The sequence below is a fragment of the Stigmatopora nigra genome, chromosome 13 (assembly GCF_051989575.1).
Source record: "Stigmatopora nigra isolate UIUO_SnigA chromosome 13, RoL_Snig_1.1, whole genome shotgun sequence".
Lineage (NCBI taxonomy): Eukaryota > Metazoa > Chordata > Actinopteri > Syngnathiformes > Syngnathidae > Stigmatopora > Stigmatopora nigra.
Window position 1 is genome coordinate 899,051 of NC_135520.1, and position 19,571 is coordinate 918,621.

At 39.0% G+C, this 19,571-nt stretch overlaps 1 protein-coding gene and 1 long non-coding RNA gene across 2 annotated transcripts; one reads left to right on the forward strand and one right to left on the reverse strand.

Annotated features, from left to right (window-relative positions):
- The first annotated feature begins 793 nt into the window (after positions 1-793).
- Positions 794-13,828, forward strand: LOC144206412 (uncharacterized). The gene is made up of 6 exons (XR_013328352.1): positions 794-902; positions 3,434-3,627; positions 5,034-5,260; positions 8,463-8,594; positions 8,683-8,749; positions 13,708-13,828. It is a non-coding gene; the product is annotated as an uncharacterized LOC144206412 (long non-coding RNA).
- Positions 13,168-19,216, reverse strand: osr1 (odd-skipped related transcription factor 1). Its single transcript, XM_077731388.1, has 3 exons — positions 19,113-19,216; positions 14,405-15,061; positions 13,168-13,781 (listed from the first exon to the last, which is right to left on the reverse strand). Exons 2-3 carry the CDS (start codon positions 15,040-15,042, stop codon positions 13,649-13,651), a joined length of 771 nt encoding a protein of 256 aa, XP_077587514.1. The 5' UTR covers positions 15,043-15,061; positions 19,113-19,216; the 3' UTR covers positions 13,168-13,648.
- Between the last annotated feature and the right edge of the window lie 355 nt (positions 19,217-19,571).

Sequence of the window (19,571 nt, forward strand, 5' to 3'; positions counted from 1 at the left end):
AAATTTCAAGCATTATTAGCTGCCATGACATAAACATTTATCCACTCAAAAACTGGATTGTCGACTTCTGCTCCACAATTGGCTAACTCCAGCACCCCCTGCGACCCTTGTGGGGATAAATGAGCAAGTTTTTGATGCAACTGAAGAAAATAAAGGCCCTCTAAATACAAATAAACCTGGCTAACATCTGCAGACAGAGGGAGGGGAAAAAACAGGGAAGCTAACAGCTTCTGCCACAGCCAGTGTGACCAAGACGAGAACTTCTTACCAGAAGGTAAATATGGCAAACCACATGAGGTGGAGATGCAGACTGGGGTCTGACCCATTAGGCACACCAATTCTCTGGTCTCCACAGTAGAGGTCTGGCCTTAAAATGCACAGCTGTGTTTTCTCTATGTTTGTTCCTCAACCCACATGGGACATTCAATAACTAACAACGCTTTAGATGACTGTCCTTTACCGCAAATTGTCCAATTGTGCTCGAACAAATAAAGCTATTTCATCAATTTTAAGGCAAAAGCAATAGAAGGATAGGCCACATGTCAATAACTAATAAGTAATTCAATAACTCAGTGTACTGTGTACTTTTATGTATTTGGTTTTGAACAATTTTGATAATAATATCAGCAGGGGCCTAGATATGGCCCAGAAATGCAGGCAAATGTAGTGAAGGGAATACGAAAATGTTAAATATAATATCAAAATAATAAATTCATAATTAGAAATAACAAATATATAATAAAAACCTATACTATTACGTATAATATGTGTTTAAAGCTAGTTTCCACAGGGGGTTGATGGGAGTTTGAGCCAAAATGGCCGACACGGTAAAAACGAAGAAGAAAACAGAGAAGAAGAAATTAGGCGGGAATCAAATCATAGAGGCAGAACAGCTACAACAGGTCGGTTTATTTTGTTGTAGAATAGAAAGTGTCGCGATAAATCCTAACGTTTTATTCAGTTAAGTCGAAAGTTTTATTAACATTGACATGAACATGAGCGTTTATAAAGGTAAGAACGGTTTCAAAAAGAGTTTTAAAACGATGTATATAAAGACGTAATTCATTCCAGTTGAATCTATATTTCAACATACTACGTTGTTCTTGTTTTATAAATGGTGCCATCGACTGAATGAATGAAGACATACACTCGACAAAATTGCAATCAATTGAATTTCAATACAAAACAGTTGAAAAAAACAACTACCTGGTTTTAAAAAATGTTAAGGCTGTGCTAGCAGGTAAGAAATAAAATCGATATAAAATATGTACAACAGGGGGCAGTCTTGTGACCTTTATAAATGATAGTAATGGAGTACATTCTCCATGCAGACAGCAATGAAAATTTCAAAATGGCATCTTTTAAACGCTCCGCCGCTGTAATGATTGAACACAAATCAAAATGCGGCCGTTCCCGAGGGAAACGCTCGGTTTTCTGAGAGTGGGCAGCTGCTTGCAATTGAGACTAAAGACTTCTCAGCCAGGAATGTCCCCAGTGACTCCAAAACATAACAGAGAATGCAACATTAAGAAATCCAGAACACTAGTCTGTTGGCTTTTCACTATTTCATCTACTTCATTGCGAGTTTTTTTAAAAAAAAAACCCTCGACTGTCAAGCTAGTTTTGTACTGATATCATTTTTTGCCACCCCCCACCCCCCCATTCAAGTGAATTAGACATCTATTATTGTCAATGGAGGGGAAATAGTTTGTTTTTGTGTCATTTTCTGCTGCAGAAATAAAAATATATCATGTTTGTTAGTTTTAAAAAAAATACTAAATGACTGCATAGTCGCTTGAATGTAAAAAAAAAATGCTAATATCTAACATTTCTTTTTCTCATCCAATCCAGTTCAATTTAGAAGGCTACTCTGCCCGGCAACTAGTGATAGACTCTTTGGTGGGATGGTGCATGTTGGCCAGAGGAAGAAAATATTTTATTTTTTAACTCATTAGCTATCTATAATAGAAGCAGGGATCCATTTATTTATTTTTTTCTTTTTTTTTTTCTTCAAAATTGATTTTTGTGATTAAATTGACGGCAAAAAAACGACTCTGCTTTTGTCAATAGCACAGAAAGAGTTAAATCAGAATTCTGGCATCCAGGGGTTACACTAACATGTTAAGGGAATTCCAAAAAACCCCAAAAACGATGTTAATATTCCCTGTTTATCATTAAAGAGGCATTCCGAGAGCAGAAGCACATTTTGGGCTTAAAAAAAAACGTAAATTACGTAAATTGTGAGCATCCGTCAAATTGTCATTTAGCAAGCAAGGGGTGTGCTTGATTGCATTTGCACATGTTGCCAAGCACCAATTTCCATTGTTAATAACCTAAAGCAAACATTTATGTCTGATGCTGAAAATTGCTTTGCCTTTGAAAGCAGTGACTCGGCCTAATCCGTCATCTGGAATATTATTTCAATGATCTTTTAAAGGTTTTCCCAAGGCACTTTTTATGCCTTGTAATGTATTACAGTGGTACCAAGAATTCGGTTGAAAAATTGGTGTTCCATTGTTTTGAGTGAAATAAAAAAATCGAGTTATGGTTGTGATGTCATAAACAGAATTTGTGATGTCACAACCAGAATTTGGTTGAAAAAAATGGTGTTCCCTTATTTTGAGTGAAATAAAAAATCGAGGTTTGATTTTTGCCATCATTGTTTTTTATATGTAAAATATGCGAAGTCATTTTCATATTTTTGCATTTAACAGATTCAGAACTGCACAAAAAATAAGAAACTAAGCATTTTTTGACTTTAGGACAAAGTAATTTATCATTTACTGATTATACATTGTATTGTAAATTTTTACTGGTCTAAAACATGTTGAATTTGGAATTATTTTTGCTAGTCTTACTAAAAATATGGGTATCGACCATCTTGAGAAAAATCGGATTGAATTTTAGTTTTAAAAAGACCGTTTGTGGGCGGGGCATCTCTATAGTTTCTTCAAAAAGTCAAGTTTGTTATCCCATTGTATCGATTGAGCAATAACCTTTGAAAAAGTTTTGAAGTGGTCCCTCTTTCGGTAAACTTTGCCCCTTTCTGACTCAGTAAATAAACTGAATGATGTATTAGAGCTTTTGATGCTGGAATATTTACCAAATGTAAAGTCATTTCAGTCAAAGTCAACAGTACTTTAACATTTCTATTCTTGTGTAAAATAATTGTCTTTCTCATAAAATGTCATGTATTATTACATATCTTTGATCTCTTCCAACTTTAACCACATTTTATGATGACTTTACTAGTTTATTTAACCGCAAATATTGCAGATAAATTGTACATCAAACGTCAACTTTGACAGCCGCATTTAAAAAAAAAAAGCCATTTATCCTCCAGTAGCGGAATTCCAAACACCTTTTCTAAACAGTTAATGATTTTACCACTTGAAAAAATGGTCTTATTCAGCCTTCTTTGTCCAATTTTCAGGGTGTGTGTGTCCCGCTCTTCAGAAATCGTACATCACAAATGACAGATGGCGGGCGTAAAGGGCTTTCAGATGTGGAAACCAATGAAGGAATTTGGCCACTTTCAAGTCGAGTCCAACAAACACGATTCGAACCGACTCATCTCGGTATCACCTGTCATTTACGGAAACTGACTAAATGATGACTCAGCTTACGGTAACGCTTATTTTTTTATGGATGTGACTTGTTTTGAATATTCAGGACATTTGATAATTCAAGTGAGCACTAAAGATCATATCACACATGGCTAATAGTTTGGTCATCGGCCTGCAAAACAACATTAAAACCAATTGAAACCATTTTTCAGCACACTTTGAAGGCTAAAAAAAACGCACCACCACTGCCAGATATTAAAAAAATATATACAAAAACGTCTGAACTAAGACAATACTGTTAAATACGCATAATTTAGAACATCTTCCAATACAAAGCTCCTCCATTGCAAGATTTTCTACCAAAAAAGTCCTATACATCAACAATGGCTGGCTCTAGAGGTGACTGTGTAGAATGTATATGTTCATTAACATTCAATAGAATAATATTCATTAATATGTGCTTCTTATTAAATAAATGAAACTCAAACCTAATTATGAGCCATTATGTTGTTTTTTTACAGGAAAACCCTTGTTAAAGCCAGTGTTTGTGTTTTTTTTTTGACACAAGACGACAATTGGAGTGTTTTGAGTGTGTTGCGTTCCGACTGTAACTTGCTAGGAAATGCCAAAAATGCATGGCTAACACAGTTTGTTAATCCCACGTGTCAGTGGAAAAGGGGTGCAGGCATGCACTCAATGAGCAGTCCCACTTTTCAAACAGTGGCTCACACAAAGAATTTCTTGTCAAAACACACACGTTTTATGAGAAGGAACCTGCCGGATGTTCACTAAGTGTCTTCCTTTGCACTGACATTGCCACGGATGGAAAACAGGACTTCGGTAGTAGTAGTAGTCTTATCCGTGATTAGATTTAAAATACACTGTTCTTCCAAAAAGAAAATATATGTATTTTTACTACATATTAGGGGTGTGTGACATGAAAAAAAATGTCAGTTTGTCTTAAAGTTAAGAATAAATGAATTAGAATTGTTGCTATTTTCTGTTTTCTTACAAAGGTTACTCGCGCGTGGTTAGCAGAAAAAACCCATCCGCTAAAAGGGACACCGTGAGGCCGATTGGGTGTACTACGTTATCTTAGAAAGTATATTTCATTTAAAATTGGTGGTATACTGTATAAAAAAATGGGTCATATATTAAATATTAAAACAAATCTTAATATAGAGAATCGTTTAATAATATAAATTTAAAATCTATATTTTTAAAAATTACAAAACATTCTTTAGGGGAAATCTAGTATTTCTAAGTATGCTTTTTTTTCAATTTACTTTTATTGATGTATTTTTAGGATTTTTCACATTTTACATGTATTTTTTTCAACTTAATTTACTCCATTTTTTGGACATATTCTTCCAATGATGTCTATCGGAGAAATCCATATTTTGGTTGTTTATTCTTCATAGTAGATGTATTAAAAAATAACTTTTTGCCATTGTTTTCTTTGTGTAGGCGGATTGAAAAGGATCCACGGAGGCCACCTGTCATCAAATCAGGCTTTGAGGATCTCCAAGGCAAATCACAGCGGTTGGACGGCCCCCCCCTCGCCGCCATCCACCGCCTCCACCGCGCTGGCTTGCAAAGTTGTAACGGCGAGATGGCTTGGCCGCTTGCCCGACCAAGTTATCCACTACAAAGAACTGCTTCCAACTTCTTTCCTGTTTAGACAAGGTCTTGAGGTATGCAATATGGATCCTTGCACAGAATGCATCACGTCGGGATTACAGCGGGAACCAAATAAATACACTCTACAGTATACTTTATGTCAAAGGATGGTCAACTCGTGGGCTCAGTACCGGATTTTCTAACATTTACCCCAAAAATGCTCCAAAAAATGATGACTGAATCTAGGATACAGCTTATATGCGCATAAATTAGTCTTAATGTACACAAAACTGCATACGTTTGGGTCATTTATTTCAAAATGAAGGAAAAATAAACTGATAAAATACTACATAAAATGTATTTTGACGTCTAGGAATGAAATTTTATTTTAAAAAGTATTAAATACTCAATTGCGCCAGTTATTGGTCGCTCAGGGTGCGGCCATCTTACCTCAGGATGACAAAACTAGACTGCTATGGACATATTTCATGGTTGTACTGGTCACCTGACTCCCTTTTTGAATTTGTTTACGTGTAGGTAACAATCGAGTCATAAAGTAGATTTTTACAGACAAATTTTCTTAAGATTTTCTCAAAAGTTTATGTCAAAGTAACACATTTATACTCCCAATCAAAACCATGAATATGGAAGTGAACATTGTGACTCAGGGAAATATGAACAATACACTGTTTAAAATGTTTGCTGATGGCATTTTTGAGCAGGTTTTTCAGAAAGGCTTAAAAAGAATGATGCCGATACGCCGCTCTAAAAAAGTTATGGCTCCGTCATCACGGTCCATTTCCTCTCTCGGCTTTCATGCCACGAGTCACGGCCGCCGTCGTGTTTACCGTGGAACTTGAAAGGATTTGCGCGTTTTACGGACTGAGGTCCTTGGCGGAAAGAGCCAATAGTTCAGCTTTGACTCAGTGGGAGCGGGACGCCCATATTTGGAGATCAAAGTGCCTTCGTATTCATACGAAACAAACGGGGTTGTTTGCTCAGGGCACCGCTTCTTATTGTCAACACAGTCTAAACGTCGGGTTGAATGTATCCATCTCAGCGGAAAGTTCCACGCTCCAATCCACCCGCGCGCGTACGGCACTCCGTCAAAACGTTGACAGTGCGGACTTACCGGGAGTTCTTTTTCTCTCCGCGTGAGCTCGTACGGAAAAACCTTGTTTGCTGAATCCACATTCCCACATCGAAGACCTCCCGGAATTGTTTCCACTGAAATTATGCCATGTTCGTTAACTTTCGCCTTTTTTTGAGTACGGTGAACTATTTGGTTGGTGGTCGTCCTGGTTTTTGCACCCAAAAAAACCTATAAAAAGTATCAGGGCAAAGGACAACTAATCATAGCTAAGCGCAATTAGCGCAGTGTTGAACTAGCTAGTTCGTTTTTTACGTTTTAATGCAAGATACGGGTTATAGTCGTCAAAATACTTTTACTTAAGTGGTTTATCTGTTTATTTTTTGTCTATTTTGAAATAAATAGTCTCGCGTTATGGCGTTTTGGGCATGTCAAGTCTAATTTATGCGCATATAAGCCGTACCCTTGATTCAGTCGTCATTTTTTTTTAGCAAAAATGCGGCTTATATGCAAGAAAATACGATGAATGTGAATTCAGGTAGAAAGAAGTTCTTCATCTCAAGTCAATCAATAATTTTCTGAACCAGGGGGGTGCTGGAGCCTACCTCATCTAATTTCCAGCTAACCACAGAGCACAACCAGACCTAGGACAACCAATCAAAGCTAGCTTAGCATCCATGTGAGAGAAAACCAAACCACCCGGAGAAAACCCACATGAGCAGTCTCAGGGAGAACATGCAAAGGTCCACCTGGGATCGAACCCTCGGTCCCAGAACTGCGAGGCCAACGCACTAACCACTCATCTACCGAACTGTTTTTTTTTAAAGCCTAAAAAAAGCAAAGATGAAATCTAAAAAGACTGCCCAGCGTGTAGAGGGACATGGGTAAAAGCAAGCTTAGTTTTGATGTTGGCAAAAGAGGCGAAAGTATGCTTACCGACGCTGGAGGGAAGCTGGTGCAAAGTACCCAAAGTCAAAGCACTTTGATTTCCCAAATGTTCATAATCAAACACATTTTTATTTGAATAGGCAGCGGGGAAGACCCCGCCGTGTGTTTTTTTAGCGGCCATTGTGTTTGCCGAGCCAAATATCGGAAACTTTGATACCCAATCCTCCCGCGTCTGTTAGCTTTGGCAACCGCCGCGGGATTCTGGGGATGCTTTTCCCGCCAACGGCCGTGCCTTCGCCGTCCACCCGCCGACTTAAGGTCGTGGAGTTGAACGCGTCCGGCGTCGGACCCGAGACCGGTGACGGAGAAGTACGGCCGAGAGAATCTCGGGGTGAAAACCTATCTCCGCTTTTCTCACAGGTTTTGAGAGAAAACATTCGATGTGGGAGTTTTTTTCCCCCGTGGAGGCCGAACTCGTATATTCCCAAACATTGGGTCTCTAATCATTTGTTTTTTAAACAGTCATTTCTAATAAAAAAGTTCTTTTTTAAATGACCAGAAAAATTGCCACTCTATAAAGGGTTAAATGTCTCCCAAAAAATTTTTTTTCAATCACACTAAGATAGTTTTTGGAAGAAATCAATATTGTATGACCCCAAAAAATGGTCCCTTGTTCTATAAAGGGTTAAAAAGTCTCCAACAAATATTTTTTTCAATCAGCCAAAAGTTGGGTTGGGCCACTGTGGCTTGGGAGGCAGCTTTTGCCTAAAAAACGACAAACTTGAAGCCACGGGGGTTGGGCAGAAGAAGCACCTGACGCTGATCCACTGATTGCACTTGCAGGACACTTAGTATTGAGGAAAGATTTCCTTTTCATGAAAACCAACATTTTGTGGAATAGTTTGAAAGTCTTATAGGATGTTATGCCTTTATATTCAATCAAAAGCCTCTATTGTCATCATTACACAGCTGTGTAGAATGAAATAGGTGAAATATCATTCAACAAAGGTGCTCTTAAATGGGTCAAAATGGCCAAAAGTTTGCACTTTGATGGCCCATGTTTGTAATAGGTTGAAAAAAATAAGTTTTGACCTGGCTTTTGACATTTTATACCAGGCAGGATTGGCTTTGCAAAGGTGACAAAAGCATATATATAGTTGACAGCTAAGAGCCACATGCACCGATCTTAATAGCCACAAGTGGCTCCCGAGCCATAGGTTCCCTACCCCTGCTTTAAAAGCTTCACATAATCCTTTCAAAGGTGGTTGTACTTATTAAAAATATTCCTATTATTGCAGAAAGGAGAAGGGACGGTGGATGAAAATGTCTTTTTGGCCGGGGCCGGGCCGAACGCATGGCGGGACGGCTTCATCCGAGACGGCAAGACGATCCCAGAGCCACGCGGGAGCAAAAGCAGAGTCAGCAAACAAGTAATAGAGCAAATAAGCCGTACTTAACATTTGAAAGGCTCTTTTCACATATCTGAAAACCGCATGCTACTGTTACATGTCATTCTAGACCACCAATGGCAGCAGGGGGGCAAGAAAAGGTACAAAGACGGACGGGAATTGGACCTGCCTAACAGGTATTGGACCAAAACACGCTCACATCGCTTAAATACGGCATTGTTTATATGTGGATTATTATTATTAATTTTAGATTATGGCATTGTATGGTAATCCCTCGAATATCACGGTTAATGTAGAACAAACATGGCCGCGATTTAGTGAAAAATCGCAAAGTTGGGTCTCTTAAAACTTTTTTTTTTTTCAGTCCTAGTAGCAAAAGTGGCTTCTTCTTATGAGTTTCAGTGTATATTTTGATATTTTTATGAATACAAATTAAATAAATAGTAGGGAAGTAGCCTGGGAATCAAACCCTCGACTTCAGAACTGCGAGGCGATGCACCAACCACTTGACCAACGCGCCACCAGTTACCAGCTTAATGAAATACAATGTAAATGTTTATATTGACATTTTTTTTCGTACATATACTTTTTTTTTTTTATTCGGTAAGATGGGAAAGTTGAGTAAGTTGTGTGAAAGGATAAAAAAAAATGACGATTAGATGCCATAATGTGTCTACTTTTGAAATGTAGGAAGAGTTTTCCCCGCCCCCTTTGCAGTCCCAGCTGAAGTGAAGTGTTTAAGCATCCCCAGTGAATTCCAATCCATAAAAATGTGTGTAAAAAATCAAGATCAAGACAAATTTGACTGCGAGCAATGGAAACGTGCCCAGATTTCTCTTTCATCAGGCCATATTTTTCCAAAGTCATAAACGGATCCCCAGGTCCACACTCTATAACACGTTGCGCACACACCACACCGCCGTAAAAAGGGCCGTATTTGTTAACCGTATTCGAGCTATTAAGTGAGTTTTTTCACCTTTTATACAAGATAGGGTTCTTTTATTTTCTTGAATTTCATTCCTAGACGCCAAAATACATTTCGTTAAGCGTTTTATTTTGAAATAAATGACCGCATCGTCGTGTGTTATGGCATTTCGTGCATGTCAAGTGTCATTTATGCGCAAATAAGCCTTAGCTTCGATTCAGTTTATCATTTTTGGCATATATGTGAGAAAATACGGTAATTGGAAAAAGAACACATTTTTTTTACATTTTATTCAAGATAAGGTTCATTTTTTTCCATTATATGCAAAATAAGGTTTTTTTTTTTTGCCTTTTTATGCAAGATAAAGTTCATTTTTTTCTGGAATTTAATTCCTACACCTCAAAATAAACGTTGCTAACCATTTTATATTTTCTCTAATTATTAATAAATGCATTCTGGCATGTCAAGTGTCATTTATCCACATATAAGCCGTACCATCATTTTTTTGAGCCACCAATATGCGAGAGAATACAGTCTTTTTTTGGGTCAATTTTCACATGCTAATATAGCATGTTGCTATTGGTTTACGCTGGACTTTAGGAAGTGAGGCAAGGCAGTCTGGGAAGATCCATAGTTAAGCAAAGTGAAAGGCGATCCTAATAAGTGTATTAGTTTGACACAGGCATTATTTTACGGAGAGCAGTTTGTAATGCCCCGTGGGATGACTCCACTCCAGTGTTGATTCTGAAGCCGCTCACCGGTCGGTCCAACTGGCAATCTGCCCGGCGACTTCCACATCAAAACCTGATGTGGGAAAAGCTCGCAAACGGGCGAGATTACTTTTTGAAAGAAAAAAACAGCCCTAATGCGACGTCCGCGGGGAAATTAAAGAACGGACGACGTCCTAATGCGACGTTGACCAGGATAGATGTCCGAGTGTGTGGCTATCGTCCACCTTCTGCTGCCTTCTGATTGGTCGTTTGTTAAAATCTGTAAATAGTTTAATCTCTATCGTTTTCCCCTCATTATGAAACATTTTAAGAGATCGTTTTAAACAAAACAGTTGAATGAAATGAGATAATACTAATCATTATGCTAAAATGACTTGTAAATAGCGTATTTTCCGCACTATAAGGCGCCACTAAAACTTCAATTTTCTCAAAAGCCTTTGTATTAAAATTCTATTTTTAGTATAGCTCCATCTAGTTCAGGGTTGGGCAAATTTTTGGGACCTGGGGCCACATTGACTTTAAAAAATTTGACCGAATGTGGGCCGCGGGCTGTAGTTTGCCCACCCTTGCACTAACCACTTTGCCTTAAATGTTTTAAAACTCATTTAATTATTAATAATTTCCACATGAACAATAACAAAATCAATACATTCCTCATTTTATTGATTTATTACAACTTTTTGTTAGCCATTATTAATTTTAAGTCCCCAAGAATAGCAACCATACACCATTTGCCCCCCGATTTTGTCTGCTGAACTTTGCGATAGGACGGCGACCGTGCCCTGGCCAGATGGAAATCGCTTTCCATCCAGACCTTCCTGACCCTCTATTATCACGTCGCGTCGTTGTTGTACAAGTAAAGAGGTCACGAGGGGTGCTTGTATCCTTCCCTTTCCCTCCTCTAGCTGGGGGTGAAGCGGCAAGTCTCTCCCGGCTCTGTCAATGGCCGCTCGTGTCCATCCTGTTGGCCCGCCACTGGCCGAATGCCCGGCGGTAGGAAGCCGTAAAAGTGTCAGTGACGCGCAGGGACGTCTCGCGTCTAAAACATTATCTTAACCCTGGAATGCTCCCTTCCAATTGGACGTCAACCAGTCAGTTAGGACAGTAGCAGTGAATGACATATCATCCCTTAAGCCCAAAGCTAAAAGGGCCAGAAATTCAAGGCCGAAAGAGAGGTCGCAAAGGTTATTGTTGTTGACAAGATAGGGGCCTAGTACCTAAAAGTCACCTTATTGTTGTGAATTTCACGCACATTTTTATGGTCGACGGGTGAGCTTTAAAGTGAAATTTTACAGCCAGTCAAATGGCTTTTTAATTTTTTAACGTATTTTTTATTTTTTAGTAGTCAAGGATGTTGGCCTTGCAATTCTGGGGTCGTGGGTTCGATTCCAGGTCGCTTCTCATTTTGTGGATGTTCGTTCTGGGCTTATGTGGGTTTTCTCCGGGTACTGCATTCCAAAATCATGCTAGGCTAGCTCCTTTAACACTCTAAATTGCTAAATTGCCACTAGCTATGATCAGTTGTCATTTTTCTCCTTGTATTCTGTGATTTTTTTTTTTTTACAGTGCAAAGTATAGTCAAGGGTTTTGTCCTCACTGTTTTTGGGTCGTGGGTTCAATCCCAGGTCAGTTTTTGTTGTGTACATGGTCTCTGGGCTTATGTGGGTACTCTGGTTACCTCCCGCATTCTAAAATCATGCTAAGCTAGCTTTTTGAACATGCTAAATTACCCTCAGCTTGTCCTTTACCTCTTTGTGCCATGAGATTGGCTGGCCATCAATTCAGTGGCGCCCAAAGTTGATTGGTATAGTCTCCAGCACCCCCCAACGACCCGATAAAAGGTTAAAAAATCTTAAGCACCAACTTTGGAGTCGCTATCAACCAATGTAGACTTTAAATCGGCACAAGATGGTGGTCTAGAACCGTCAATGGTGGCCTTTATGTAAGAAAAAGTAATGTTTTGGTCCACTCATTGTGAGAAGGTGCTAGCTAACTGCTACGTTAGCATGCTTGTCAGCAACGTGCCCTCTGCCTGTATCGTCCCACGAGGCTGTTTTTTATGTCACCTGGCCTGCCATCTTCAGCTCGGCAGCTGCAAGTGTGTTTTCCTGGCTACTAAGCGGCTTGTTGACAGACTAAATAGTTCCTGAGCCGTCCAGAAATGCAGAGTAGCTGGTCCGCGCATCCGTCCTGGACGCCCACTTTTCCGCCCTCCCGTAGAGAGACGGCCAAAAACAAGCACGTAAATATAGACTTTGTTTTGACATTCTCCTTTAACGTTCCAGACCTTTCATCACACTGACTGTAATGGTCTCAGGGCGGCCATGTTGGTAGGGGCAAGTAGTAAACTCATTGATGAGAGGCCAGAAAAATGTATTTTTTTAAACATTTTATTAGCATGTGAGTAGCTAGCATCCCTCTTAAATTGTGCAAACAGAATTCACAATCATTCCACCCCAGGACCGGATTGGACCCCCTAGTGGGCCACTTCTGGCCCGCGGGCCGCACTTTGGACACCAGTTTTATAGCCATATGGATATTGATAGTAATAAGTAATAGTAGAAATATGAAAATATGTGTTTTAAGCTTTTAAGGAATCATAGGTTGATGTTTTCATTCTGTTTTGCATTTGTGACATTATTTATTTATTTTTAATTTCTATGTAAAGTCTTCACTTATCGCAAATTCACTTTTTTGCCATTTTTTCGCTATAAGTTATTTTAAAACAAGATTTAAGTGAATAAAAATGTGACAATCTATGCTGAAACTTGTAATCGGAAGCCATTTTTGCCACTAAAACTCAGCTCTGAAGAAAAAAATATAATAGTTATCATAGGGCTGACCCTACCTAACATTTTTTCAATTATTGCGGCCATTTTTAATCGACATTAACTGCGATATTTGAGGGAATACCGTCGTCCATCACACAGACAAGCTCCGACCCAACCATGTATAGAATAGTAAAACATTTTATTCAAAAATGATTATTTGCTTTGAAAATAAGATCCAGTGATATATAGAAAAAAATCACTAATCAGATTAAAGTGCAAAAATACATTTAGGACATCACTCATCTGTATAAAAAAAACATCAAAAAACATTGGAATGTTACATTGAAAATAGTGGAAAACATGATTTTTTTTTTTTGGTAAAAACGCTTCCCTCATTTTTTTTTTTGATTGTCTTACTATTTCACATTCCACATATTTTCTGTCAAAACAGCCCTAACAATTAATCATGTGTTTTTTTGCTGGTAAAAATGTTCATTCTTGAGTAGAATTCCCACAAAAAATGCAACAAAACGGCTGATTTCAAACAAAAAAAAATGTCTTTGGTATTGGGTTATTATTGCATTTGGTCAAATTTGAATAGAATATGTCGTCCAGTGTCCTTTGACCCCGCCCCCCCAAAAAATGTATTCACTTGATTTTTGCTGGTTTGAGTTCTTTAACTTGCATATGTAATGTTTTGTGGACAGCCAAAGTTCTGGACTGACAGAAGCCTTTCCCGCATTCTTGACACTTGAACGGCTTTTCTTTGGAATGGATGTACCTGGAAGAAAAAAACACAACAAGTACAGCGTTAAAAACCACAAAAAACACAGTAAGTGCCCTTTATTTATGTTAATCTTAAATCCTGACTCCTCAAATATTGCAATATAAGTTTAATGTCTATACACTTTTGTACTGTATGTATACAATTACAGTAATCCCCCAAAAAATCCCACTTTTTAAAAAAAGTACAGTAATCCCTCAAATATCGCAGATTCACTACATTGTGTTTTTTTGTCCAATTAAATTTTTGTAAATACATAAAAATGTGAAAATCCATGCTGAAACTCGCAAGTTTTCTGAATTGGTTATCCTCACAAGGGTTTGCAGGGGTGCTGGGGTCTAAGGGGGAACACCCTAAATGGGTGGCCATCCAATAGCTGGGCATAGGACCTCTCGAGGGTGCCGGAGCCTATCTTATCTAATAATATAACCCAATCAAAATTTTTGGATTAAAAATGAAATACTACAGATTTTAGAGGCAATTGTTTTTTTCTGTTATGGATTCTAAGTGTAGCTATTTTCAATTGTTTTGCATGCATTGCCCACATAGGCCTGACAGGGGGAGCCAGTGAGCTATATATATATTTTTTAGACCTATTGGTGGGATTTTGACAAACGTACCTGTGGTCTCGGAGGTGGTCTTGCCTTCTGAAGGCCTTGTGGCAGATGTCGCACGTGTACGGACGCTCGTCCGTGTGCGTTCTCTCGTGGATCAGCAGATTGTAGGACTTGGTGAAACGCCGCCCGCAGAACTTGCACACAAACTCCTTCTTGGTTTTCGACGGCAACCGGCCTCGACCGGATTTGCGCTCCGGGTACGAGATCTTGCTCACGTCCAGGAGGGACTCGGACCGGTGAGCAGCCGCCGCCGCGGCGGCCGCCACGCCCGACACGCTGAGGTCCTCCGCCTTCAGGTGGTCCTCCTGAGTGGCCGCCGCCGCCAAGTTGGCAAAGTCAAAGCGAGGTTTAGTCTTGGAGACCAAGTCCAGCTTCGGGTGGAGCTGGTGGGGGAAGACCGGGAGCGATCCGGAGAACTGGAGGGGCAGCTTGGAGACGGCGCAGTGGGGTAAGACCACCGGTAGGTAACCCGGAGTCCATTGGTGGAGCTGGACGGCGTGGAGGGCGCTGAAGCTGTAGACGCCGTGGAAGTGCCGCTCCGTGGGAAGCTGCAGGGCCGCCTGGCTCTGGAGGAGGGAGTAGTTGGCCAACTGGAGTGAAGGGTGGAGGGGGACCGGAGCCGCCAGAGTCTTGCTTCCCATGGCCCACACCGCCAAATGTCTAACGTGGACACAATGATGAGATGACGTTATAACCAATAGGAGAAGGACTTGAATGGCTAGAGAAGACGATGCTAGCCTATCCCGGACAAGGAGATACTAAAAGAGCCTTAAATTAATGTCAACTTGATTTCATGTGGGCCGGATCATTTTAGATTGAATATTTAGATTGTTTTTGTATGAATGGATTAACATCCCTGAATATTCAGTTTTTTATAGATCTAAAACTGCTTTTTTTTTAAAATATGTTTTTAGATTTTTAAGAATGATTTTTAAGAATAATTTTTGAACTAAAAACACGGAAAATTTGATTAAAAAATTGCAATTATTTATTTAAAAGGGGAAATCAGGAAATTTAATATACATCATATTTAGATTTTTTTTAAATAAATGGACCGCACAAAATGATGTGGCGGGCCAGATTTGGCCCCCCAACCGCCACTTTGACAAAGTGTTTAGTATAATTAAAAAAATAATAATAAAAAAGTTATCCGTGTCGGCTGATGTCATACGGGTGTCCAAATCTGTTAAAAAAGGGTTGGTATTGGTCCAGGAATTTCAAATTAAAGGTTGGTAAGTACTAGTATTGTTGGGTTTATCTGTATTGGAGTGTCCGCAAACAAATGAGCAATTCCTCCTATCTTTTGGACTGTTAATATTGGCTTTAAATGTATATTTATAAAACAATTGAGGCAAAGGGTGAAATCTTCGTAAGGGTTTTGGTATGTAGATAAGTATTCCAGTTGCCCCCCCCCCCCCCCCCTTAAAGTGAAAAGTGGGATGTTTAAATGAACTCTGCTATCTGGGGCTAATACACATTTAGCTTTTATAGCTGATAAAGCTCTTTTTGGGGGGGTTAGACCCATTTTTGTGGGATAAAAAAGCCCCATTTGTTCACTTGCAAAAGTAAAAATGTCAATTTAAAAGGTAAGTTAGCATCTGTTTTTTTGGAAGATAGATGTACAATTTCACCCAAATTTGTCCATTTATTTTCAATGGCAAATTCAAAATGTTTCTATTCAATTGTTGATTTTTAAGCAAAAACAAACTCAATTTGTGTTGCATTAGTTTTTGACAAAAACACTTCAATTGCCCTAAAATGATCAGAAAGTTCCTCTAAATAATTAAAAAGTCGCCCCAAAATGCAGCAAAAATAAAGTGACCATAAAATGCCACAAAAACAGTGACCCGAAATTGCCGCAAAATAAATACTGAGCTGAAAGTGCCGCAAAATGGCGTAAAATTAACAGTGACCCAGAAATTAGGCAAAATAAATAGTAATTGACCCAAAAAAATCTGCAAAATTAATAGGAAAGTGACCCAAAAAGTCACAAAATTCATAGAAAGTGGCTAAAAAATGCATCAAAATTATAAGTGACCCAAAAATGCCACACATTTAATAATAAGTGACCCTAAAATGCTGCAAAATTCATTGGAGATCACCTTATAATCCCACCAAATAAATATGAAATGACCCAAAAATGTCTCAAAATTCATAGAAAATGTGAGCGTTGTTTACAAAATTCCACAAGCTGACAGATGTGTCGCAACACCCCGCAACAAACTAGCCAACGAACGTGTGCGCTAAATGTATCCAATTGGCAACGGGACGACAAATAATTCAATCTGTCAAAGAGAAATGAAGAAGCAGCCCTTTTGCGCCAAAAAACATGCCCGGAGCTGTTGAAGCTGTTAAAGGAAGGTGGCAAAAGAGAAGAATACAAGAAGCATTGAGCAGCGCTCAAATCAGGTTTGATAAGCAGGAATAACAAGACCACAATGTCTCTTTTGTTTCACTCGCCCCGTGATTGACGGCTAGCTAACCGGGGCTAGCTACATTTAAACGCCACACATACTCCTCAACCATGCGTGCCTAATGTTTACTTGTCATAAAATTACTGTACATTCAAAAAAATTGGCTTTAAAATGGTTGAATTTGACAATTTCCCCGCCCTGAATGAATTTATGATACTTTTTTTTCTTGAACTTCATTCCTAAACCTCAAAATTAATTTTCTTAAGCGTTTTATTTTGAAATAAATGATGTCAAGTCTCATTTATGCGCATATTAGCCTTATCCTCGATTCAGTCGGCATTTTTTTGCGACAAATACGGCCTATATGCGATAAAATTTGCTACCTAAAAAGCGATCAAATGGAATTTGATTTTTTGTAAACACCACCCGCAAAATACCCACAACTTTCTACCTTACCCTCGATTCAGTCCGCATTTTTTTAGCAACAAATACAACCTATATGCAAGAAAATACACTACTTGAAAAGTGATCACATTTTTGTGAACGCCACCCGCAAAAAAGCCACCAAAACCCGACAATTCTCTTCACCTAAATGTGCTTTTTTTTTTACATTTGGCATCTTCACGCAAGAGCGAACCCACCTATAACATTTTTTTTACTTCCAGGAAGGACCAATAAGACGAAGGCAAATCCAAAGTGGCGGGTAATGAGGGTCAGCCAAGGTCAAAGCGCCTCCCGCCGTCCGTTCCTTTGTGATCGGCACGCAGAAGTAATTGACTTTTAGTGGGCAGGTCAGCGGAGGACACCCAGAAAGGTTCTCTGCTCTCTGCTCTCTCCTCTCTCTGCTCACCTTTAACCCTTTAATGTCTGCATATCAGGGGGCCGAAGTGAGGAGGCCCAGAGCTTCGGGCCCAAGGCGGACGCTGACAAATTCGTCACCTCCGGCGGAGCGCGTGGCGGCGCCCGCTGAGACGCCGCTGCTTCTCACCTCTGCGTAAATCTTATCAGACTGCCACCCCCGTAGAAAAACTTCAATATAAAGGTAAGGAACCTCATTTGTGACAAAACATGGGTTTACTACAAAAAAATACAAAAATAAAATATATATAGATAGATACAAGATAGATAGATTGGCTGGGATAGGCTACAGCACCCCCTGCGACCTGTCTTAGGAAAAGCAATTCAGAAAATGTATGCATAATTCCTATTTATTTATAATCCCAAAAACATTGATGTTTTATACATTTCAAAATTTTTAGGCTACACTACTGGTGTCAAAGTGGTGGCCCGGGGGCCAAATTTGGCCCGCCGCATCATTTTCTGCGGCCCCCCAAAAAAAAGTAAATTATCAGTTTTTTAGGTTCGTCTTTTAGGATGAAATTCAAATGAAGGTCATAGATGTGTATTACAATTTGAAATTTGGCCCTTTTTAAATCAATAATGGCAATTTTTTAATCCATTTTTTTTTGCTTTATCTAAAATGTTCCATCCGACTTTTAATTAATTAGGTGAAAAAAAATGGCTTCTGATGCCCCAGCCTATGTAACGTAATCCACGAGGTTCTGATTGGATTATGCTTCATTAAACAGGCAGGAGCATCAATTAGTGAAAATGAGGTGGGGGGCGCAGTAGGGGGGGTTGAAGGGGGGTGCCGGGGTCTGCCTCCACGCAGAAAGTGAAGCGTTAACTTTTAAACGTATTATCTTCAGGACAATCTTGGTTCACCAAAGCGGGACCCCATCGAGAGGTCATCATAAAATTGCAATTATATGTTGTACAGGAATTCCAATGATATAAATTGCTAATATAATAAATGAGCATGCTAATTTCCACTTTTCCTGATATCAATTTTATTAATTTTCTGGGTGTCATTGACGTGTATAGACGTCCAATCGTGTGGGGTTATTTTTGGGCCAGAAAAAAATGACTTTCTGGGAAGTAAGTAGTACATTTTTGGATGTCCATCGTTGTCAATGACAACCATGGGGCATAGTTTTGGTGGAAAAAGTCTGTTTAAAAAAGGTTTATTATAATTTGGGGGGGATTTACTGACACTTTAATGGCTATCCATATGTTAGGGTTGGTCATAACATAAGAAATGTTATTTTTTCATCAAAAGTGTTCATTTTTTGGTTGAAAATTATTTTTTTCCTCAAAAACGCGTTCATTTTTTCAACATTAAATATCACCAATGAGTTGATGATGTTATTATATTGCAAATACTGTTACTTTTGGCTTCATTCTGCATTGTTGACAGAAAAATAATACTAATAATAATAAAAAATAGACCTCCTTACCTTATTAAAAACCTTTAAAAGATCCCTCCTCCTCTTCTGAACGCAAGGCTCCTTGCCTGCCTGCCTTCCTTCCTACCTTTTTACCTTCCTGCCTGCCCGCCTTGGCTGCCGTCCGTTTGGCCACGCGTGACTTTTAATGAGACAGCGGCATGTTTTTCCTGCTCCCTTTCTTCGAGATGCGAGTGACGTCAAAAGAGGGGCGGGGTTTGGGCTCTCCTCTTTTTGCCCCTCTTCTCTCTAGAAGCGCTCCCTCTATTAATGTATTATACTTATGATATTGGACATATACAATATTTTTGGATCTTTTTAACCAGAAATGAACACTTTTATTTTGAATAAAAAGTAAGTGAGTTGTCATAAATTTAAAGCAAAATACCAAAATAATTCAAATTAATGGAATAAAAATAAACAAAAAATAAATAACTTTTTTATATATACATATTTATTTTGACACACCCA

Coding starts and splice junctions, on each gene's coding strand:
- osr1 (XM_077731388.1), bottom strand. CDS start 15,042: ATGGGAAGCAAGACTCTGGCGGCTCCGGTCCCCCTCCACCCTTCACTC. Junction 13,782..14,404: donor GACCACCTCCGAGACCACAG/GTACGTTTGTCA, acceptor TTTTTCTTCCAG/GTACATCCATTCCAAAGAAA.